Source organism: Phalacrocorax aristotelis, chromosome 6 (genome assembly GCF_949628215.1).
Source record: "Phalacrocorax aristotelis chromosome 6, bGulAri2.1, whole genome shotgun sequence".
NCBI lineage: Eukaryota > Metazoa > Chordata > Aves > Suliformes > Phalacrocoracidae > Phalacrocorax > Phalacrocorax aristotelis.
The window spans coordinates 24449121-24473674 of record NC_134281.1 but is presented as its reverse complement, the minus strand read 5'-3'; the positions used below and the strand labels follow the sequence as shown (position 1 = coordinate 24473674).

At 39.0% G+C, this 24554-nt stretch overlaps 1 protein-coding gene across 2 annotated transcripts in view; it reads left to right on the top strand.

Annotated features, from left to right (window-relative positions):
- Positions 1-24554, top strand: part of FBLN2 (fibulin 2) — a 117875-nt gene that overhangs the window by 71722 nt on the left and 21599 nt on the right. For both annotated transcript variants that reach the window (XM_075096680.1, XM_075096679.1), the window contains exons 3-8: positions 5816-5927; positions 10576-10705; positions 14842-15028; positions 16206-16412; positions 18938-19054; positions 19506-19607. In XM_075096680.1, coding sequence (XP_074952781.1) covers positions 5816-5927; positions 10576-10705; positions 14842-15028; positions 16206-16412; positions 18938-19054; positions 19506-19607 — 855 coding nt within the window. The remainder of the gene's footprint in view (positions 1-5815; positions 5928-10575; positions 10706-14841; positions 15029-16205; positions 16413-18937; positions 19055-19505; positions 19608-24554) is intronic.

The following is a 24554-nucleotide window of genomic DNA, read 5'->3' as shown; positions in this document are numbered from 1 at the left end:
GGCCAAAATTTAACCCAGCACTTGTCACTTGTGGGTAGAAGGCTTGGGTGGCTTGCTTAGCATGATGGGTCAGTGCTTACTGCTTGCATCGTGTGATGCAACATGATGGATTGTTGAAGTCTTAAGGTTTGTCTGTCCATGTTCTGCTTAGACAAAAGAAATATTTTGAACAGGAGAATGGTGGGTAAAACATGCCTAATAGCTCAGTCAGTGAGTCAATGCATTTGCTCAAAGAATGTTTTTTTGCACAGTAGGAGTCAATCGATGCAAATGTTCTGCAGAGCTGCAAAACTAAAGTGAGAATGGAAGTAAGCAATAAAATCAGAGGTGTTAAACTGCTTAAATGTTCTGGGTGGAAATTCAGGTGAAGCTGAAATTGGTGAAACTTCAATGTCAAAAAAGCTCTGGCAAGAAACTGAAATATTCTATCCCTTTTTGACCATTCACAGAACTGGCTGATCACTCTCAAAACATAATCTGTGAATGCTGGAAGTAAAAAAAAAAAAAGGGAGGGGGGTTTTTGAAAATCCCTTTTGTCTCCTTTGCTATTCTAACAAACTTATGGTTCACTGGGGGAAAATAATTTATTAGCCTTGCACTGTGTGTTTTCCTCAGTGTAACGTTTGAGCTTCAGCTAAACTTTTTAAAATACACACACACACCCCTCCATACCAGATTTCTCTAGCTGAAAGATGAAATTCTGAGTAACACTATGTAAAAGCTTTGTGGATATCATGTGTCTATGCAAAACCTTGATGTGACCCTGAGTCAGTGGGAGGCCATCCCCAGCTAGTCAGGTTTGGACCAGGCACTGAGAGAACATGATGTTTTAAGGCACAGTCAAGGGTGAGTTAAAATTCTCTGGGGGGAAAATGTTTCTCTAAATACTTGAATTAAATTCTAAATGCCTCTAAAAGGCAATATGCAAACTTTTGAGATTAGGCTAAAATGTAGTTTAGTTTATATCTTCAGAATGATATAGAGTTATAATTGTAGGAGATAAGTTACTAAGTTGAAAACAAGTGAGTAGGCATGATGCTGTTTTATAGTACAGCCTGAAATAAATTACTTCTTTTTTCCTAGTGAGGAAATTAATAAATAGCAAATTAACTGTTAACAGGTGTCTTGTTAAATTACTATGCATTATCAAAGATGCACACAATATAATAAATATTCAGGGTTATGGTGTTTTCAAGTAAAATGACTTTGTTTTCTGTGAGCAGATGTAAATCTACTTCTAAATCTGCTAATATCATAAAAACCCCAAATAAACAAAGCTCTGTTTAAATGTTTAAGTACTTCAAAGCTTAAAGTCTCCATCCAGCTTAGAAGTTATGTGATCTTTAGTCTTGTCCATGCATCTAGTTGTATATATTTGTTCTTGCTAACGCATAATCAAAATATTATAAATCTGTGCTAGTGACTGAGTCCTATTATTAATTATTCAGTTTTTCTGATTCCTGATTGAGATAAAATGCAATAGTTTGTTCATTTTATAACTTCATTCTAGACTTAATTATTCATAACATCATAACAAAAGGCAATATATTTGTAAATATGACTGCTTAATAGTATGACCCTTCAGTACAGCAATCAGATATTGAATCTTTAGTGAGGAATGAGTAATTAATTTTTATTTGAATTATAAATCATGTAGATGACTGCAATATAGATTAGTAAATTCTGCTGTATTCCTGTTTTATAAACCTACCAATACTGCAGCAACAACTGTGTTTCAGCACTTGGTAAAATGAATGGAGTTTCTACCAAGGGACTGAATTAAAACTATGTTGAAAACCTATTTTATGGCAATGTTTCATAATTATCTGGTACCAGGTGTATTTCCTGTCTAGTTTAACTACATTTATCATCCCTCTCACGTCATATAGCAACTCTTACATGTAATACAGCTTTCAAGATTCAAGTATGTTTTTAACATTGTTAATAAGCTGCATAAAATGAAACCATTGCAAAGACTGAGGTCCAGTTGCAGTTTGTTATGGTGTCCTGTGCCCTTGTGTGTGAGCATGAATGTGGCAATGTGAGAGGACAGAAGTGGCTTCAGTCATCAAAACCCCTCTGCAGCTGGGCTGCACAGGGTGAGGGGGAATGGCTTTAAGTCTGTCTTGGGTTGTCTTTCCCCAAAGCCTTAAAGAAAAGAAAGTAAAATTTACAAAAGTGTGAAGTGCACCCTCTTTCGCCCCTTGCGCCTGGTTTTTTTTCAACATATAAATAAGGACTTAGGGCAGAGTGAAACTCTCTGTGCCACAATCTCGTCTGCAGTCCTGACTGTGCACGTGATTTTCTTTCTGTAGCATTCATTTGTCATAATGCCTCTCCCCTTCTCTTTCTAACCTAGTAGAGTCACACAGCCAGAGTTTGTGGGCACAAAAAGGATGGGTTTTGGCCTGGAAGTCCCACTCTCCCACTTAGTGTTACCTGTCAAAACTGTTACTACTTTTTTGGATTTACTGTTGATGGATGAAAAAGTCAAAACATGTGAAAGGGCTGGGGCAGTACAGCAGTTGGGTGTCAGGTGATGTGGGATTTGATGCTCTGGGCCAGAAGATTGCTGCTGGTTTGGGCACACATGGCTGCAGCTATGAGGAGCTGTGTCTTGTCACTTGCTGGAACCTCTTCCCCTCACCCATCCATCCAAGTTAATGATGAAGAAGGTATTATTCCACAGACTATTTTCCCTTTTCAGTGAGAAATGTAATTAAAAAGTTGAAATATATTTACACAAAAGCATCGTTTAGAAATGCTTAATGTTCCCATTCACCCACAAGGGTGGGCTTCGTGTTGGAAATGAAGCACCCTCTGTATTGCTGCACAGCCGGGAGTCGAGCATGAGGCAGCAGCCCCTGCAAAGCCCCCTTCACCTCTGCAAGTGGCTCAGGCTTTGCCCCAAGCTCACCTGCAGGAGAGGCTGGGGCAATCCTACCTATCCCTGGTACCATGGCGTAATCGTATTGTAAGACTATTCCCCAAACTGTGTTTCATCTGGCTACTGGCGTGGTCAACACTGCTCAGCCAAATCAAACTCGGGTCTGTTAAGGCACTGCTATAAGGTGTGTGAAATGAACCCTATCAGGGGCCAAAGAACACAGAAGGAAATGGAATTTCATAATTTTTCTCCTGTGAGATCTTGGTCAGCCATGGCACATGTATTCTTTCTTTCTCCCCCTCTTTTTTCCCTCCTGTTAGATACAGTTTCATAAAGTCGTTTTTTCATGAGCAGACATTTCATGATCACAAGTGCTATATTTTGTCCTTAATTTTTCTAGTTGCTTTTTATAAAGCAAGACATGCTGGTGATGAGAACTCTTCAGTTTCTGAAATGTAATATGATCTCCTAAATTAACTGTAACAGGTACAAAGAAATAGTCTTCTACTGAGGAGGTTTATATTATTTGCGTAAATGCCAATATTTTTTTATTGAAGATAGCACTACACTTAAACTTATTACCCTTGTTATCTAATGACTAATTAGCTCTACAAGACACTATATAAAGTTCTTCTACTAATGTTTGAGGCATAGAATAAGTGCTCTAAATACATGACAGCAGAAATGTGCTGGTAACGTAGGCTGTCTCTGTTTCTTCTGAATTGTGCAGCAGGGATACCCGCATGTTTTGAATTGTAGCCATATTTAAAATGTCTCACTTATAGTTAAGTGTTACAGTTTTGCAAAGAAAAATTATCTGGCTTGATACCATATACCAAATGCAGACAAAAGAAAGGATTCTGTTCACTTTTTCATCAAATCTGGCCTATTGTGGAGAAGCTGCCATTTAACGCTGCTGTCAACATGCAGGAGGAGAAGGATCTCAGTTCATATGGGATGACTGCAGCATCCCTCCTATCAATTGGAATGCAATTCCCTGATGGATCAAAATTGTGCAAGGCCAGTTTAGTGAGGCTGGCTTCCAAATGTTTCGTTTTGTTGCCAAATGTCGACGGGGAGCACTGCACCTTCAGCAGTGCCATTTTGCAGCGATGGAAGTTTTCCAAAAACCCTTGTAGAGAAAGAGGTTCCCTGCTCCCACTGTAAGTAGAACTGATTCAGGAGGTATTTATCTAAAAACTGGCTGAGGGATCTTGAAAATACATTGTTCTGCAGTGTGGGTTGCTGGGTGTTAGTCAGGGGTTGCTCAGATGTGGAGCTACTCAAGGTCTGTTGTGCCCATGCATCTCCTACAACTCAAGTTTGAGGTAGTTTTGTCTTGTTTTCTCTTAATTGTAACACCAAGCCATGCCAGAGGCTGCACTGGGAGGATAAATAAAATGCACAAAATGTTCCTTATATCCATGTAAATTGCTTTAAAAGGAACTGGAGCGCTTCTGATGAGCCAGTGGAGCTGCTCCAACTCATCAGCAGAAGGCCGTTGAATTCTTGGTGAAGAAAGCAGTGCCCTGTGGTCTGATAGTTCTTTATTATGTGTATTGACATATATATCAGTACTGCGAAATCACAACCCCAAGCACTTGTAATGCACCTCATGCCTCGCTAAAAGGTATGTCTTAATAATTTTCTTACCTGATATCTATGTAACCGTTCCCAAAGTGACAGCTCCTGCTTCAGACCTGTTAGCTGGTAAGGAGGACACCATGTGCTTTTTGCGATGGAGCCCATCTACTGCATGAGCAGTCACAGGAGAAATCTTCCTAATGACATAGAATAGCACTCACCAGCTGCTGCCACAGAGCAGGCTCCTTGCACTCCAGCATCAGTTTAGTTGTCTTATGTGTGTTTGGTGTTTGCACCCCAGTAGCATGGCAAATGTTCCATCACGAAGTAAACTTCTGTACAGACTCCAAAAAATAGTGTTTCTGCCCAGCCTGATGTGACCTGAGTCTGTTCTATAGAGTAGGTATGTAGTATATTGCAAATCCACTAGTTTAATATTTCACTGTAACATGAAAATTTACATCTTATGTTGAAATCCACAAGGAAAAATGTAAAAACCAGTGCAGCATTCTGCATGTCCATCTCTTTTATCACATCTTAGGGCCAGTGTTTTACACGACCTCATTGGTAGAGTCAGTTATGTCTCTCAAACCCTTTTCATTATGGTTTTAAACCAGTTGAACCCTCAAATTCAGCTGTAGGGCACTCTGGGTATATGTACTCTAAGTAATTTGGAGGAGTAAAGTTTCATAATTTATCTTATGGAAAGAATTTCTTAATGCCACATATGTCACAGAATCACAGGTTGGAAGGGACCAAACTTACTAAAAGCATCCTTGTTAAATACTAAGAACTTTAAAGGACTATGACAGGGAATATGTTTCAGTTTGTTGTTACTCATCAGTAAAACTTCATATTTACAACTTGGTATGAGAGAACTACTGAGGTTTGTGTGCGCCGTATGCCAAGATTGTGTATGCTCTATGTGCTGTATTTTGTTTGTTGTGAACTTTACTTGGACACCTTCATGGTAGCCCAGCTAGTGGTAGTGAAGGCACTGTGACAACTGCATAATGACTTGTTAAATCAACTTGCATTAAGTGGGTTTTTTTGTTCAGAGATGTCAAAAGTGGAAAAGTCTTCAAACCAGTTGTGTCTTCTATTGTATTTAAAACTATAATTTGCTTCTGCTGTTCCTCCCTGAAAGACGTTAGCAGGTGATCAATTATGTCAAGATACTGCAGGTATCAGTTGTTTCTCTTGTATTCAACCAAATGAAATATGGAAAGAAACAAAAAAAGAAGAAAAAGCTCAACTGTTATTATTTTAAAGATCTCCTCAATTAAGAAAACAGAGCTAAAACCAATCCATTCCATACAAAAATTCTGGGTGTGTTTTATACAGGTTCCACAAAGGAATTGATTGAGAGCTGCTGTGGGGCTGGACACCAGTGGGCTGTAGACAACGGGGAGTGCACAGAAATCCCTGTAAGTGGAATGGATGGTGATATTTGCAGGTATGTAAGGCAAAACCAAGTATTTTAGATTAACATAGAGAGCAACCCTTTAGAAGAAATCAAATGATTGTACAATTTGTGGGATGTCTGGGAGACTGGGAACTGTTTCATTCATTGTATATATTATTGGTAGACTGGCAATATGTCACGGCAAATTAGAAAGAAGGCTTTTCCCAGTTTTATGTGCATCTGTGGTGTGGCAGATTAATAGAAGGGCAGAGTTTGTCTTCCGTTTGGCAAGTGCTAAATGCAGTGATTATTCATATCGTTAAATGATGTGTTTATTGTCCAATATGAATGGCTGCTGGTTCCGATGTCTCTGTTCAGCTGGAGGGGGAACGATACAACTTGATAACACTGCTGGTATCAGTAGCATCTGGTCTGAGTGATGGTGCCAGTTGCAAACTGTACAGCAAGAAAAGAAGAATGGATGCAGGGTAATATGGACAACATATTACGCGAGCTGCAATTCATCCCATCTCTCTCTCCTCCCCCCTTGCTCTGAAACAGGCGAAGTTATGTGAGACTCACATGGTGCAACATAAGCCAGATTGATTTCTCTAAGAGTGATCCCAACATTTGCAGCATTAAATGAGTTTGGCTTAATCAGTTTTATCAACGTTAGTATCATTGCACCCTTCTGAAGTTACTGGGAGATTAAAATCCCCCCCCATTGGGATCTGGCATGACGTAACAGACACATATCTACTGTCTATGAAGTAAAGACAGATTAAAAAATTCCAATCTTGGTCTAAGTAGGTGCAAATACAATACATTCATGAGTTGCACCTGCATATATGAGCCTGGGTTTAGATGAAAAAGCCAGATCCTAAACGTTTCAGTCCCTGTGAATCTATTGAGATTTGAAAGAATAAGAGATCAGGAGTTCAGTTGTTTTACTTTCAAAATTTCAGACCTGTCCCTGTTTTAAAGATTTAAAACCACCTGTAAATATCCTGTATAAAGAAAACATTTCATGTAAGAGGAGTATTCAAATCTGTGGCGTCAGAACATTGAAATCGTAGACAAAAACTTACTGCTGTCACTGGGAGATGTGCTGGTGAGCAGAGCTGGTCACCATGCGCAAATCCAAACCTCAAGTGCCAGAAAGCCTGCAAGTAGTGCAAACTCCCAAGAGTCTGCCACTAACTCAACTCAGTATCTAAAGATTTTTAGAAGTAGAAGATAGATACTAATAATAAAAACTAGTTCCTGTTCTGCCAGGATAGTTTCCTATAAATACTTGGGTTTTACAAGTGACCATCACTGTGCTGAAGGATTGATTTTTTTTTTTTTTTAATATAAATTTTTTTTTTCAGCTGAGGCAAATGAGTGAAGCCTCCCCTGTGCTTGCTGAGGCTATAGATTCTTTTTTTTATAGAGAGGTTGCAGGTTGAGGTGTTTGTTGTTTCCAAATGCCATTTTGGGGTTTTATAGTGGCAAAAACTTAAATGTTAAAGCTACTGCTTGATGTATCTTGATGTCTCTGGGCATTCATGTATAGAATCATAGAATGGTTTAGGTTGGAAGGGGCCTTTAAAGACCATCAATCCAACCCCCCAGCAGTGAGGAGGGACATCTTTATCTAGATCAGATTGCTTAGAGCCCCATCCAACCTGACCTTGAATGTCTCTAGGGATGGGGCCTCCATAACCTCCTTGGGCAACCTGTGCCAGTGTTTCACCACCCTCAGCATAAAAAATGTCTTCCTTATATCTGCTTTAAATCTACCCTTTTTTAGTTTAAAACCGTTACCCCTTGCCCTATCGTAACAAGCCCTCCTAAAAACTCTGTCCCCATCTTTCTTACAAGCCCCCTGTAAGTATCAAAAGGCCGCCAGGAGGTCTCCCCACAGCCTTCTCTTCTCCATGCTGAACAACCCCAACTATCTCGGCCTATCCTTGTAGGAGAGGTGTTCCAGTCCTCTGATAATTTTTGTGGCTGTCTTCTGGACCCACTCCAACAGGTCCATGTGCTGCTTCTGCTGTACCAATGTATCAGCTTGGCCTATCTCTGTGTAGTGACCAACAACACTAACTGCAGGATGGGAACTGGGACTACATAAAAGAGATCATGTGTATTAACTAGATGAATGAACTTAAAATAAAGCAAGTTACAAGAAATCCTTAGGTAGTCAGCTGATAGCCAGGTGTAAAGATACTTCCGGAGCTTGTACCACTGGCTGTATCAGAAATAGGTTGTTAGGCTAGATGAAATCTCATCTGACCCAGTATAGTAGTTTTTATCTCATAAGTGATATGTGTTTTATCATAACAGAGCACTGTTTATCTGGGTGGCATTTACATCGGCTGTACAAATATGAATCCTTTTTTTTTTGTTGACACTGTGTGTCTCGATTGGAGACTCATATCAGTTTAATACATTGATGTCATTTCACTGATCTTAACTCATTAACTTTCTCTGAAGCAGAAATGTTCTGAATCTTCTTTGAACCAAAAAACCACATTTATCTGGTCTGCGAAGAGTAGGCTTGTGAAGAAGAAACAAGAGAATGTGGTTAACATTGTTTGTTCCCAGTTCATTTTCTGCTAATAGAATAGCTGAAACTGAACTGTGCTGATAGTTAAAGAAATACAAAAATTAAAAATGGCCAGTGATACTCCATGCTCCAGACAATACTGTTTCTACTATGTATTTCATACACGAAAGGGATTTCTCATGGCTAAATATCACATTTCAGAAGAACACGAATCTATAGAGATTTCAGTGTTTTAAGATGGTAAACTTTGCACATATAAAGATGCTTCTAGTAGCATTTTGTCATTTCTTCAAACAATAATAACTTTCAGTTATTTTAGTTGAGCTTTTAAAAAAATTTTTAAGGAAAGGTTGGATGTCTTATATAAGTGATATAGTTAAATTACTGGTACTTGAATATATTTGGGTAATAACCAGTCATTGTTCAAAAAAATGTATTTCTCCAGTTGGCAATTAGCACTGGATTAGAAAACTAACTTTCTTGAAAACAAAGCACATGCAGGTGGTAATCTCCTTCCTGTAATAAACTCAAACTACTGCTCCCTTGTTACACCTCTTCTATGCTATCCAGCATAAAAATATTAATGTAAAGCTGACACAACAGGCCACTGGTATTGAGAAAGTTGCCAAGTGGCTGTTACTGGCTGGTTTCTACTGCAATAAGAGATATCCCTTTCTTTATTTTTTTTTCTTTTGTAATTGAAGCATTAGGATGAAAGCTGTGAATTGAAAATACATTCTTCTGAGAAAAGGTTTTGTTTCCTAGGACAATTGTATTTTAATGCAGTAATAATGGTATCTGATTGACAAAAGTTGTTTGCTTGCAAGTATTTCTGTTGCAGAATTGCTTTGCTATGAGGCATTGGCTGTTAAAATGCATCAACCCTCACATTGATTTCTACCAGGGCACCCAATAAGACAGTATGATCTGTGACAATGCATTAGCAAAAGGTAGTTAGACATCAAGGTTATTCTTGGAAAAAGAAAAACTTTGCTTAATTCCTTCATGCCACCAAGTTTGCCCAGAACAGAAATTTATCCTTACTCATAACATAACATGTTATTTAATCTGAGTTTTAACATGTTCATCTGTGTCATGTATGTCCAATCTACAGGTCACATACTCAACATAGTACCCTCAGGAGAATTCTTGTGGCCTGCAGCTCTCAGCCCTCACCCTTCCTCATCATAGGGGCCCTTCCCTATCCCAGGACCAGACACACAGCCCTTCTGGGGTGCAGCTAGTCTCCATACTGCATGGATTGAGAGACAGGGTCATGGACTAAAGCATATGGTCATGGACCATATGGTTTTTTGTCTGCCCTTTTGTATCGAATGAAAGAAGCAGATAACTCTCTGAAGGGGTGGGGGGAACATTCACTATAGACTTTAAGGTAGTAGGGAAGTGTATTTTATTACTTCAATGAACACCTATTAAATTTCATTTAGGAATTTGCCATTTAGATTTTTAATCTGCATCATTTCAACCTTCAGTGAATCTTGTTAAAAAGTTTGATTTGAAGAGCCATATATAGGAAATCTATGTTCCCAAAGTACTTCATATACAGTGATCGAGTAACCCATAACCTCTCTTTGGTAACCAAAGTTAGAGGAAAGCTTAAATTCTGGGTAACAGTATGTGGGGCTATAAAGGAGAGTTTATAGGGATTTTGTGATGTGACACTTTCCTTAAGCCCTGTCCAGAGCTTCAGTCCTCTGGTTGGTGAAGAAGTAAGGGTGGACACACTTGTTTCCCTTCCCCCACTTCCCAGGGAAGAATTTTTCTGTCTGTTTTCTATTTATGAAAACTTTTGAACATTTCTGAGAAGCAAGACTTGGGGAAGAAAGACTGTTGCACAAATATAGATGAGCTGTAAGGGGTACTGGTGACTATACTTTGAGAGATAGTGACCTAAACACAAGAATTCTTGAGTATTTATCAGTACATCTTTTTATTAGAAAAGAGAAAAAATATACCCTGCAAAGGTCAGTGGTACTGTCTATATTGTACTAGTATTGACACACATGTCAAAGAGACACCAAATCTGTGGAATGTGTTGTAAATCCAGTAGGTTTGGGGTTTTCTTTGCATCCCATCCTGATGTCTTCTCAATGTCAGTAAACGCTTGACCTCCACAATCCTTTGCAGAATTGCTCAGAAGCAGTGTTGCGTCTCCACCATAAAGGAGAACAGCTGCCTGGCTGGCATGATTGCTGCAAAGGAAGGAGACGCGTGTGGACCTGAGGAAAGCGACCCCTGTGGAGGATCATCATATAAGGTAAGTTGCTCTGATGCTTCTGTAAGTTTTGTTCTGAATATGAGGTGTCCTCACCTCCTGCATTTATCATTAGTTTATTCATAAATTATTATGGAGCACAGTGAATAATAAAGTTGGAGGAATGTGGCAGGGAATTTATGCTGTTTGCTTTAGGTTTCAATTGCCTGGTGATACAGACCCTTTTAAAACTTCACAGTAATGTTGTTTTGAATTATTTCCATCTCCATTTTTAAGGTTTAACTTGCTGTATGACTTTTGCTACCTCACTTTGGAAGTAGCTGAAAAGACCATTTTAGTTTTTATGTCTATGGTGTAGAAGAATTTAGAAAATGATAGGGCAAAACTTAATCAAGCATACAATGTGAAACCTGCTACTGAACAGTTTGCTTGGCAACAGTGTTGAATTACAGCCTCATTTCTCAGTTAAGCAAAATGATGGACTAGAGGAACAAACATTTTAGATGATGATGGCAACTTTTGTTCATAAATAAAGGCAGACCATTTATGAATGGTTCAAATCACAAATCAAGAGCCACAGCCTCAGCTTGTATAGATGAGATTTGCTTTATGAGAATCAGTGGAGCCAAACCAATTTAAACCAGTTTGAAGATTCAGCATCTTGCTTACTTGCCTTGTTTTCACCAGAAGGGTATATTTCAGAATTAATTTCACTCTGATAATAATTTACATAGCTATATCTAAGCTTAAGCACAGCTTCCGTTGTCTCAGCAGGAAACTGATTAGTTCTGTTTGTTCTTATACATCAGTGATTCTTGTGGATAATTGTTCACTGGAAAAGCAAAACATAGGGACATCTACTGCGGAGTTTAAAGTTTAATTACCTATGTCTATTAGTCATTTTCAGAACTATTATTTGCTTGGGTGTGGAGTCTACCATCAGAATAAAAAGAGAATTTGTGCTTTTGGGAGCAGACATGAATATTTCTGAAGTGTGACAGAGTTGTTATTCTTAGGTTTCCACCATGGGTCTTTTGAATGCCAGACAGAGCACAAGCTGTAGAGGAAGTCTTATCACACATGCCATTCCTCAGGAGGAAGTGGAGAGGAAAAACTTCATTGCTCCTGTCTGAACTGAAACAAGTTAACAAGTTACACAATACTGTTGTGGAATAGTTCCTTGTGCCAGTTCCAATGTAATGTTTTTGTTCAAGAGAAACCATGTGAAATGGTAAAATTATTGAAGGAGCAGCATTGCTCTCCTCTTTAGTTCCTAAGTCATTGCAGCTACTGGTTGAAAAAAAAATTTTAAATGGGTAAATATTGAGACTGTTAAGACTTTAAGAAAGGCTTTCTAATTTCATTATAGTTAAGCATTCTTTCAGACGTGACCTCGCAGAAAATGCTGATAGTGAATAGCAGTGTTGCCCTTGATCCACTCTGCTATTAGAGACTGCTGTGTCTGGGTGTCATAAATCAAAGTAGTTCATCTAGAATGTGGACAGATAAGTTAATTGCCCTACAGACTTTGCAAGGTGTTTATGCTGTCCTGCCAAAAGCTAAGGCTTTTACTCCCAGGTGGCAAATGTTTGTAGGTCGTCTTCAGGCATTTTAGATGTGGGATCCTTACTTTTGGTTCGAGATGAATGCAGCAGTGCCAGTTCTTTAGATCCAGGTATTCAGCTTGTTTTCAACAGAACTTAATCTTAGGCTGATTTTACCTGTTATTTACTCTAAGGCAAAAAGCACATGCTTAGGGACTTCTTGTAAGTGGATGGAGATGCCACCATGGTAAACCTGGTTATGCTGGATTCCAGGAAAGATATTTTTGAGAGGAACATAGAAAGTTGTGCATCAAACAGTGGTTCTCAAGGCATGTTACTCAATGTTAATGTAACAGTAGTTGTATTTGTTATAAAATCAGTTGTAGAATTCTGGTGAAGTTTGAAAGGTAGTTAATAGAAGATCAAGACATTCAAATTTTTACATTTTAGAAGGAACTTTTTGACGAATAAGTTTTTCCACTGGAAAATGAGACAATTGTATTTGTCTGGAAAATATGTGAACCCAAAAGTGTGTGACTGATTTAATACTCTCTGTGATGCCTGCACGTGGGATAAATTGTGAATCAAAACTATGACTGAAAAAAGCCAAGGCGAATATTGCAATATTTTACAGCACTTCAGTAAAAACACGTATTATCCTTAACTTCTTTTATTTTGCATATTGAAGCTGAAAAAATTGTACCAAAATTAAAAATATTTACAGAAAGAGTTTTCCAATCATAAAATTTTGACCTTGGGGATTCTGGATTTGGGGAAGATGAAAATAGGATTTTTCTCTTTTCTAGCATGACCATAATCAATTATAGTTAGATTATTTTTTAATACTTCTTTTCAAAAGATGATTTAGCCCCTTTAGTATAAAAAATAATTTAGCATGTTCAGGGCCTGTACTGTAAAGTGTTTTCACAAACATGTATTTGGACACATAAAGGCAACTCTTTATGGCTGTACATATTTACAAATGTAAATAAAGTGTACTATTTATGATTTTTGGGGACTTTACAGATTAGAAAGCAGGGACATAAAACATGAGAAGTAGTCAGGTTCTGGGCTGAATGTGCAAGAGCTATGTTCATATTACATGTGAAATGCCCAAGAAATCCTAAAGCCACAGTGTTTTAATCTTTTTCAAGATGACTCAGCAGAAGAGTTTCTGCAGATTGAGTTGTTAGTGGACAAGTTTCCCTGTCTCCCTGGTGGAGACAGACTCTGGTTTAATGTGAATGCCAGTCTAGGATTGGTAATCATGAAACATGAGTCCTTTCCATTTCTATACTGTGTCCAACCCTTACAATGCTGCGTCTCTTATTTGTTCTCCTCAGGTCAGAGATCTCTCTCCTAGGAAGTGGGAGCTTACTTCAGTTTTCTTCTGTTCCATCCTTGGACTTTCTGTTGACATAGCTAACTGGTGCCAGTTTGAATTATGACCTTCATTTTATTTGTCTGATGCCTTTTCACAGACTGAATGTTTGAATAGACTGAAATCACTTCTCTTGGTTCAGAGAGGCTATTTCAGTGTAGCTGCAGACTATCAATGAGTGCTGCTGGGCTGGATGGCTTGACTATCAAAGGAGTTGCAGAAGGGAAAAGACTACATTTTATAACTATTCTGTCAGTGAAAGCATGCATATATATATATATATATAAATATATATATAAAAGGGATGTCAGGACACTTACATTTAAATCCACGCAGGCATCTTCAATTCACTTATGACCCCTGTATGTCTCTGTAGCAGAGACTTACAACTCCTCAGCTTCCTTGCTTGATTAGGTATCCACTATGCATACGCAGTATGGACTTTTTGAATTTGATACAATTTATCTGATGTATTTTTGTGACCTGACTCTGCAATAGATTTTTATGTGACTGAGTAAAGCACAACACAGTTTTTGTCTGCCACCTGCAGCAGAGGAGACTGCAAGAGACAACATTTCAGGGATGCCCCATTATGTCAACCTGTCAGTGAAGCTGCTGCTTAAGTGCACTCAGGGAAGAAAAGGAAGGCAAATAGCTTATCAAATATATCCTGGCCTTTTTCTAGCCACTCTCTCAGCGGGATGCTGTCCAGGACAGTTAGGTAACTAAAGGTCACAGTGGGTTTGCAAGGCAGTGCTGCATAGAGGAAAGAGTCTTTACTGACATACTGATGGAGATAAAATGCTGATGATGATCCTCATGTCCATGGAACACATCTACAATTCCTTTCACGTTGCTTTAACAGCTAACCATTTTATGAGATGTAACATGAAGAGGTATAGGTTGTTGTTTTTGGTTTTTGTTTTGTTTTTTTTTTTTTTTTTAAAATATACTAGCAATGGCTGTGTTTAAGAGCTGGAAAGAGGTGATCTGAGGCACCACTAGTTCCTTGCGTGTGAAGTTGCTGAAATCGTCACAATGGGAGTTTGTGTTTAGCCTGGTTGCAGTTGACCCATTTGTGCAGAGATGGCAAAAACAATCAAAAGTAAAGCTTTGATATTTCCAGCTGTCTAAACCCTAAGTGCTTTTCCACTGTTAAATAAAGTGCAGATCAGTTCCAGGTGTGTATGCAGACTCACCCCTTAAGTGGACTGTATTAGATCCTTGTTACTGATAGTCTCCTCCTTTTGCAGCAATGTTGTGATTGCTGTAATCTGGGCCTGCGATTAAGGAGTGAGAGGGAAACCTGTGAGTCCAACATAAATCTGGGCTACCCCTGCAGTCATGTGATGCTGTCCTGCTGTGAAGGGGGGGATCACTTCATCCATCCAGAAATAAAAAAGCATCCTGAACCTTTGCCAACAGTGAGGCCTGAGAAGGGTAAGTGTCCATTGATGATCTGAAGATGTTGCAGATAAGGTCTCTTTCTCACACAGATATACAGGGAGGTGCTGGAAGGATTATGCTGGAAGATTCTGCATAAAGCAAATGATGAGTTTTTCAAGACAATGTAGTCCCATGGACTGTGATACCAATGAAACATCCTGGGAATAGATTTCCTATTGTACTGCTGAACACCACAGCAACTTTCTCATGGCACACTCTGGAGAAGCCCCAGAGCACTGCAAGTTTGTTTTCACTCTTTCCACATATGAACATAATGATGCTGAAGAGCTAAGTCGAATCATTGTAGCCAGAGAGGCATGACAAATCTGGAGCCTGGACAGCTATTCTTCCTTCTTCTGCCCAAGGTCATGCTCTTTCCAGCATGTAGCCACCTGTCATGCATGAGTTGCATGGTAACCTCCTGCATATGTTAAGGGTTCAGTTTTTGTCCATTCTTTTCTCATGAACTAAATGTGTATTTTCTCTCACCAACAAATGTAAGGGTTTATTTTGATCTAGCTGAGACCTCACTGAGCAAGGAAGTTTGCGTATATGTGTTTAAGAAAAGCTTACTGAGAAACTTGCTGACCAATTAATTTTAGTATCACAGAAAGTCTTGTCAAACTTGGTCAGGAAATGAAAAGGATAGTACTTTTGCCAGTGTTTAAAAGCAGTAAGTAGGATAGCCATGTCACTCTTAAGTGTGTCCTAGAATGTTTGTAATGCTAGCTACAGAAGTAGCCAATAAATTAATAGTGATGTTGAAAAGAGTTTCCAAACCAACTGGATAATTTTTCTCCTGAAATTAGAAATCCACTGTGGTTCTTCAGTGGGGCCAATTTCAAATGGGGCTTCAATGTGTTACCTTAGTTTGCATACAATAGCAATGGTGCTAGTAGTCAGTGTGAAAGGGGAGTGTGTGACCTCCCAGCATCACCTTTTTGTCAATGGCTCCTGTAAAATGTCTGTCCCTCCAGCCTTATGGAAGGGAGGTAGTGGACCTTCAGCACAGTGGCCTTATCTTCAGGAAGGGTTCGTTTGCTCTTGTTCTTAGAATAACTGTTTTGGGTAGATTTGACTGTATCTGGACTTTGTGTGAGCAAAAGCTCCATACTGTACAGTCCTAATGCCAAAACACCGGTTAGGACCCACAACAGTTGTTCTGTTCTAGTTTCAGAGACAGAAGATCACAATGAAGCTTTGTCCATCAGTAATGAAGCTGAAATGTCAAATAACCTTCCTGGAGATGACCTTGATGAATGCCTTATCTATGGTGGGGAACTCTGTCAGCATTTGTGTATAAACACTGTGGGGTCCTACAAGTGTTCATGTTTTCCAGAATTCACTTTGCAAGACGATGGAACCAGCTGCTCTCCAGGTGAGAAAATGGGTAGGAAACACCATGAAAGATGGTGTCTTTGTGTCATCTGCATTGATCTACCAACCTTTTCTTTAGTTTCTCTGTAGTTTCTGTGAGGTTTTTAATGGGTACTGATGCATGGACATTTTCTGTGGAAATTGGACATGTTAATAAGTGTAAAGAAGACCAACCACTTAGGAAATTTAGGCAAAAATGCCTCATTTTTGTGTGTTGGTGGCACGAGATCAGGGTGGTATTTAATATGTAAAAAACAAGACCGTTTTCACTTTTCAGAGGAGGATTTGTAAAGATTGTTAATGAAACATCTATTCTTCTTAGAGTAATTTTGTATTTCACAGTTAGCTTGCCTTTAGATAAACTTTACTCAGTTCAGAAAGACAGCATTGCTTCCTGAACTTTGATTTTTATCTAAAATCATTAACATTTTTCAGTGATACAAAATCTAAATATATCTAATGTGATGGAAGTCTTGAAAAGAGAGTCTATTGTGTTGTAATTGTTTTGATGTCTGGAGTTCTCCAATGGCAAGATTTCAAATCAGATAACCTGAAAAGCTGAAACCTCACATTAGTTACAAGTGCTTTCAGTTATTTAACAAGTAAAATAAACATTGTCAACCAATGACAAAATTCCTTAGACTTCAAATACTTTCTGCCCAAGCCAAACAATGAGCTTTCATTATGTCATTTTTCTCAATGTGATGTTACAGCGCTTACATCAATAATGTGCTTGACAGTGTTTCTGTGGCAGCTGTCTACTCTGTTGTTTATATTAGTATTCTGGGGAAGGACACTAATCCAAAAGAGGTAAAGAAAATGTTTCTTATTTTAGCGCTGCAAGATTTGGCTTGATCGCTCACCTGGAGCATATGTGTGGTTTTGGTTTGCCTTGCTTTGCTTCTCCCATTACTAACTCCATTGAAGTGCAGATTTGTGTGAATGCACCTTGTATCTGGGTAGTCAGTATTTCTTGGCAGATCCTCAAGACTGCAGTGCTTATGGCTGTGCCAAAAGGTTTAGAGGGATTTACAGACCTCTGTTGAGGTAGAGGATTGCAACAAGGGTAGGGGACTGCAGGCAAGACATCTGAGAAACATAGGAGGAGTGAGGTGAGGAAGGGCTTCTGCTGTCATTGTGGAATCCTGAGCCAAATTAAAGGCTGGGTGAATGAGATGGCAGGGCAGGGCACCTCACTTACTACACTTGGCTAAACCATATGTACTCTACCTGGCAATGTGATATGGTGGCCTTTTATTTCTCATTTTTCCTCTGTGTATGTGCACATCTCTGTCATGTGGTCTGTGCATGGACACCCACAACAGGCAGTTTTAAATCTAATATTGTTGGTAATTTTCACTCCTGTGAAACCATTCTATGACATAATGCTTTTGTATTTGTACCTGTACCAGTACATTTCCTGTGCTTTGCTGAATGTTTTTGAATTTAACTTTTGCTTTTTAAAACATGTCATCCTTTTTCATGAGGCTTGGAAGAAGTGATGTTCTTGCAGTGGCTCTGTGAGTCAAGGAGAAAGCATACACTGACAAAACTTCAGAAGCTTCTCGCTTCACTGCTCTCTTTCTGGGGAAATCACTCAGGATATGCTACAAGCATGTGTCTTGTATTCGCCTCTGTGTCATACCCCATTGTGTATCTGTGATTTTTTTTTTTTTTTTTCTTAAAACGAAACCACTTCCCATACCCCAAACCCCTATTGCAATCACGCTTTGGCATTTAATGTTGTCATTGTTCAGTGGCTCACACTTTGCTCCAGGTGACACTCGAACTCAAATTGATAGAAATAGGACACACTCCTCTTATGGAAGAATTTAGCCTTATGGATTTAGGCTTCTGTTTTGATGGTATTGATAAGCTGGATTACTCTTATTGATGTAGCAGAACAATTCTTTTTTCTTTTTCTTTTTTCTTTTTTTTTTTTTAACTATTCTGATAACTTCAACATTACTGTTTGTTGAAAATCCTAATGACAGATAGCAGCTGTCATGTTTTCCACTTAGCTGTGTAAAAGTCATTCCAGAGTATCCTGTGCTTGTGAAGGTGAGAGTCTGCTTTTCATCTGTGTTGAAATAGGATGTACAGAGTAAGTTTAAAGACTTGTTTTGGGTTCTGCTTTTTTTTTCATCATACACAAAATGAAAGATATAGCAGCATTAAAAAAAAATTAACACTTTCTGTTTGATTCTTTAGGAGTTGCAATATTTTACCCTACAGAAGTTATTTTCAGCCAAGCTCCCTGACCTGTATCCATGATGTTTGTGAGCGTCTCCATTAGCAGGCAGCACTCTGTGTGTGCCTGCTGTCAGACAGCTGTTCATATCAAACAGGTGGCAGCTTCTAAAACTGACTAGTCACCTCTGTGCATAGACAGTTGCCCAGGTCACCAAAATGTTTCCTCCTCCAAACCATGATGAAGTGGGATGGATGGGACTGGGACCTTCACCATGGGGTGCCTGGTGGAGATGACACTGTCTGTGATCCATCTCTGCTTCCCTTGCCTTACAGATCCTGACAGAGGGCAGGTGACAAGGCTGGAAGCAGAAGCCACCATCCCTCCAGCAGCCTCTCTTTCTCAGCCTCTTCTCATCGTGTCCTTACAAGAAGAGCAAGATAAGTGTAAAGGTACGTTGGAGATATAAACTGCAGATGCAGATGAGTGAGGAAAGTTTAGAGAGCCCAAATAAAATTCCAAACTCCCCTCACCAATCTGATTTCAGTGCACATCCTTAATTTGTTACCTCTGGCATAAGGCTGAAGAATTGTCAAGAGAAACCTGAGGTTGTAATTTGAGGCTATACTCTGATGTCAGGGTTATTACACATCTGCTATTTAGTTTAAGGTAAGCAATGCAGCTGTGCAGCATGTTATGAACAATACAGGTAGGAGTGGCACAGGTGTGTTTCTGTGTAATAGGAGGGTTTAAAGTAGTGATTAGGGCTGTCTGGATAGATTGTTTACAAATTGCATTACCTGTTGCCTAAACTGGGATTATATTTGGATGACCTGGAGGTTTGTAACTTCAGCTGACCTGTGTTGTGAATGCTAATGTAGTTCACCATTTTGCTTTGTATAGATAATGGCCCCTGCAAGCACATCTGCAATATTGTGGCAGGAAATGTTGTATGCTCTTGTTTGTCTGGATATACTATAATGACTGACGGGATTTCTTGTGAAGGTAAGTGGTTCAGGTTCACCACAGTGACATGGTTAAAATGCTTTTATATAGATCTCATTGATCTCATACCCCTAGGTGTTTCTCTAAGGGGTCCTTATTTTCAGTATTGTGAATTGCAAGTGGCAGTACAGAGACCATTTGCCAGAAGGAATACCAGGCCTGCTTCACACATAAGTCCTGAAGCACATCTATCCAGTGTGCCTGTTACCTGGGGACTTCAGGTGAAGGCAAGGCTGGATTTGTGCTCTTTTTCTCTGACATTCCAGGCTTTTTTTACAGCCCTCTTGATTTCTCTTCCCACTACTGTTCCTCCCCAGGGTCTGTCTACTCAGCTATGGACACACAGCTTTTCTCCCTGAGAATGGGAGCAGCTAGCAGGACATGGGCATATTTGTTGTCCTGAGGAACCCCCTCAGAGCTACAGCTCTGCCCTGTCACCCATTTTGTTTGTTTTTATTTCTGCTTGCCTTGAAATCCTGAATCCAGTAAGGCTTCACTGCTAGGAAGAATGTGCTGTTGTGAGCTGATACAGCTCCATGTGTTTCATTTGCCACCGAAACTCAGGCCTGCGCAATGATGAACAGTGAATTTCAAAGCTGCATCATGATCATTCATGTTATCTAAATTTTAGATGGACATGTCTTGGTAGAGACGAAGGATATGTTTACCCAGGAAAGACTTGGGGGTCAGAAACAATGCCCTGTGGCATACCTGAGTTATAAATCTGTAAGAATGGGAGCAATAACAGCCAGCAGTGAAATGCAAGAGAAGGTTCTGATATTCAGAATTGCTCACAAGTGATCTACATCTGTCCTAATCTCAGATCATATTGAATAACAAATCATTTTTATGAAATTCCAGATAGTTTATGAAGAAAATGGGAATTCAATATCACCAGATAAGACACTGTGCATTGCTTACACAAGTGTGGTGGAAGCTAATTTGACTAATTAATGTCAGAATCAAAAGCAGCATTTCAGCATTTCAAGGCAATAATTTTCCCACAGGAGGTGAAAACATGCAGAAATGTCAGTGGAAGTAGTGAGTTTAAATTGTAGCAAGGGGCATTTATAATCTGCATTAAAGTATTTGATGGTAAGGGTAGTGGTGCACTGGAAGAGGTTTCTTGCAAAGAGTGTTTGTTGCATCTGTGTGACTGTCCGTTTTAAGAATGTCTCTTTCTGGAATGGCAAAAGCATAGGGGTGCGAGCAAGGACTAGGTAATCTCCAAGGGTTTATTCCAGCCCTATTTTCAGTGTAATGCTGTATATATTATAGCATGGTGCTGATGTGGTAGCTCGAACGCACTTCATTTAGAGATCTCCAGCATGAAAGAAGTGTTTCATTTCACAAATTGTTCTAATAGAATTCTGCTTTTCCCTTTTGGTTGCAACATGTTGATATAGATTTGGATGAGTGCCTTGCAGGTCCTCATGCCTGTTCCAGGGGTTAATTATGTGTGAACACATTGGGATCACTCTACTGTGTCAACCATAGAGTGATCTGTGCAGAGGGCTTTATACTCAGCAGGCATAGACAATGTGTTGGTAAGATGATAGGTATAAGCTGTTTACCACAGCATCATAATTCTTCATGCTCTGCGATGCATTTAAACCATTTGTGCTAAAAGGCTCTCTGGCCATCTTTGCAAATGTCATTTCAATATGAGTTAGTAAAAAACACATGTGCACCATTTGCTCAGCCACTTAACATCATGAGTTGTATGCTATTTGGCATTTTCCCTAGCAGTTCATTCTCGGGATACATATAACTTTGCTCAAAAGTCATAAAAGTTCATAGGTATGATGACCACAGCAGTACTGATGACTATTAAACTGAACTAACAAAACATAGCAGTTGATCTCTCTGGACATGTCAATACTGCCAGATCCCCAGACATCATGAAACAACCAAACTTCATAAATACAACTCAAGAGATCTGCATAATTCTGGGCAGTGGAAAAGATCCATTCCAAAGCGATGGAATCTTAAAATTCAGATTAGTCCTTTGTTGATTCTGGCACAAATTTCTTTGTGTAAAAGTCAAAGATGCATCATAATTCTGCTGTCTCATCCCTGCTATTTAAGGTCATATAAGAAGGCAATCTATTTTTACAAGTGTATTATGAGGATTTAATTTGCTTCAAAAAGCCAAAGCTGGAGCTTATGAAACAGTTTCTATTTGGGATACTTTTATAGAGGCTGGTTTAGGAGGCACCTGAGCTGCAGCAGTCTTGTGTCGCAACACCTGGAAAAATGGAGCACCTGGAGACCTGTAGTCATTAATGAAAGCAGCAATGCCTGTGACTACAATGTCATGCATGAATACATTCGCCTTCTTCCACTCCTGTCCTTCTCCCTACACTTAGAACGTTATTCTTCTGACCATCACAACTTTGGTTTTATTCCTATCTTTTAAAGCTCTATGATCTCATCTTATTAATATGCATCATATGGCATAAGGGCATGAGCAGGAAAGTTTATACAATGTCATAGTTTAGAGCAGAAATGTGATTTACTATCTTCTGGGTTTTCCTTAAATTGTCAAAATTGGATTTTTTAAAAATAATATTATTTATTTTGAAATCAGAGATACTGGTAAGCTTGGAAAACTAATGAAATGAATTAGTTTAAATTAAATGGCTGAGAGAATGGCTCTGGAAAGAAGGATGCTTTTACAGAGGAAATACCAGATTGTGAGATGGAAGATGGTATTTGTAGTTGGCCACAGTCTGCATGCTGTGTTTCATGGCTTTTGTGGAGCCTGCTGCATGTACCACGCTTCTGAAAATAATGTAAGTGAGCAGATGAAGGAACTGCCTCACCTTGCTTTCTGCTTCTGAAAATCTTGCCATTTAATCCCCTGGTGTTTTTCCTGGACTGCGCAGTAGGGATATATCTGTCCTTTTCTACATCTCCCAGGAGTGTTTTGAAACTAAATTAATGCGTGTTTGTCAGCAGCTTTGGCAGAAGGTGCTATAGAAGATGCCAAATGCTTCCTTATATTCACTTTCTTCCTCTCCTGTCTTCTACCCCATGACATTTTAACAGAGTTTTTATTGCGACTGATATAAGATAAACCTCAGGCATTGCTAATAAAATGAAAGATACAACTCTCATTTGAAAAGCTAAAAGATCCTCCTCTCCCTCACTAAACAACAAATCTCTATTTCTCTAATGCAAGTCAGGTTTTTACAGGTACCCTTGTAAATGATCTAGAAAACTTCGAAGTTTCTCTTCCTTTTTGGATAGATATACCCTGTGTTCTCCCTGCTTATATACAGCTCTGCTCTGTGTGTGGTGCCTGGAAAACACTTACCATATTTAACATTTTTCCTACTTTTCTAGTGAAGGAGGAAAGCCACAAGCATAGTGTTTTGTTCAACTGCCTTGTTGCAGCCATATTCACCTAAGGTATCCTTTTCCAGCTTAACTGCTTTTGTGTTTCATCTTGAGCTATCTCAAACACCGTGAGGAAAGCTTTGGTAACTTGTTTGCAAGTGATTGTTGTTTTAATGATGTTACTCTTTGCATATTTTGGGGATGGAGGAACAATCTTTGCACAGCAACAAAACATCTGATAACCTTTTATCTGTTGAATTTCATTTAGTCAAACTGTGGAAGATTATAATTCCAGGTGCATTGGAGAGCAGATATCCAGAGCTCCTGAAAGCCAACCATGCACAATGAAGAGTCACCAGCTGTTTAAATAGCTTGCACACACCAGCTTTGTGTAACTTGGCAAACAGATGTTAAAATGTCTTTAGTCTTGAAAGCTCCATGTTCTCCAGAGATAGAGTCCAGTTGGATGTTTTTAATGTGGATTGCTTTACCTGATGACTTTCAGGCAAAGTTATTACCAACATCCACATGCATACTGATGGGAGACTACTTTGCTACTTTGCTACTCCCGTGTAAAATTTCCCTCCCACTAGACTAAGCAGTAAGCGGTCATTTTATTGCTGAACTGTAGGAACTGTGTGTGAGCACAGGATGGGTGGTTGCAAAATACCAATGGGTCTAAATTAACAGATGTATTCCATAAACTGAGTTGAGCTAAAGTAATTTGAAGAGAAAAAAAAAATGAGAAACTGCAGATGCAGGACAAAAAAAAGTCTGCATTTCACTTTTTTGTAAAATGTACATAAAAATCAGTTTTTAATGTCAAAGTATGTATTGAAAAAATAGCCCTAGGTAAATGTTGATATTACTTTGCAGAGATGTCAGCTTCTTAGATGCAACAGATATGCTCAGGGATCATGTATATATGTTGATGTTGTTGTCAACAATTTCAGGAGAAAAAAAAGAGAGATTACATGATTGCATTTCATTCTGTTTTTTACTGACATAAAGTGAGGAATGTTGTTGCCACACACATAGACTTAGTAGATTTCCCCAAAATTAACTGTGTGACTTGTTTTTAATATATTACTGAATTATTTTTCCTCTCATTCCTGGTTTTTTTTTTTATAGATACAATCTTGCCCTACCTCACAGTCTTAGTTGTGTTGGATGAAAACTAAAGCTCGTCCAATGCTGGGAATTAACTTTGTTTCAAACTGAAAAAATAACTCATATTTTTTGTATCCTAGTGGTCTGTCAAGCATCTCACTGGCTTGTTGAGTTGGTTTCCAGTACTGAAGAGAGACAAGTTATGGGCACTCTTGATTTTATGAACAGTCAACAGGGAGGGAAAAAAGAGAGAGATGTCCTGTTTTATAAAATGTATTTGGTCCTCACTCCCCTCTACCTTGTGCCATAATATTAGAGCAAAATGATACTACGTACAGGCTGGGATAAACAGAGCTAGCACAGGAGCTCATTTGCTGCCCCAGCACAAACTGGGACCATATTCCAAAAGATGCCTTTTCCCACCTTCATGCTTATGCTAAGGGACACTGTTTTCCGACAGGAATTGATATTGAGAGCAACGACATGGACAGATGG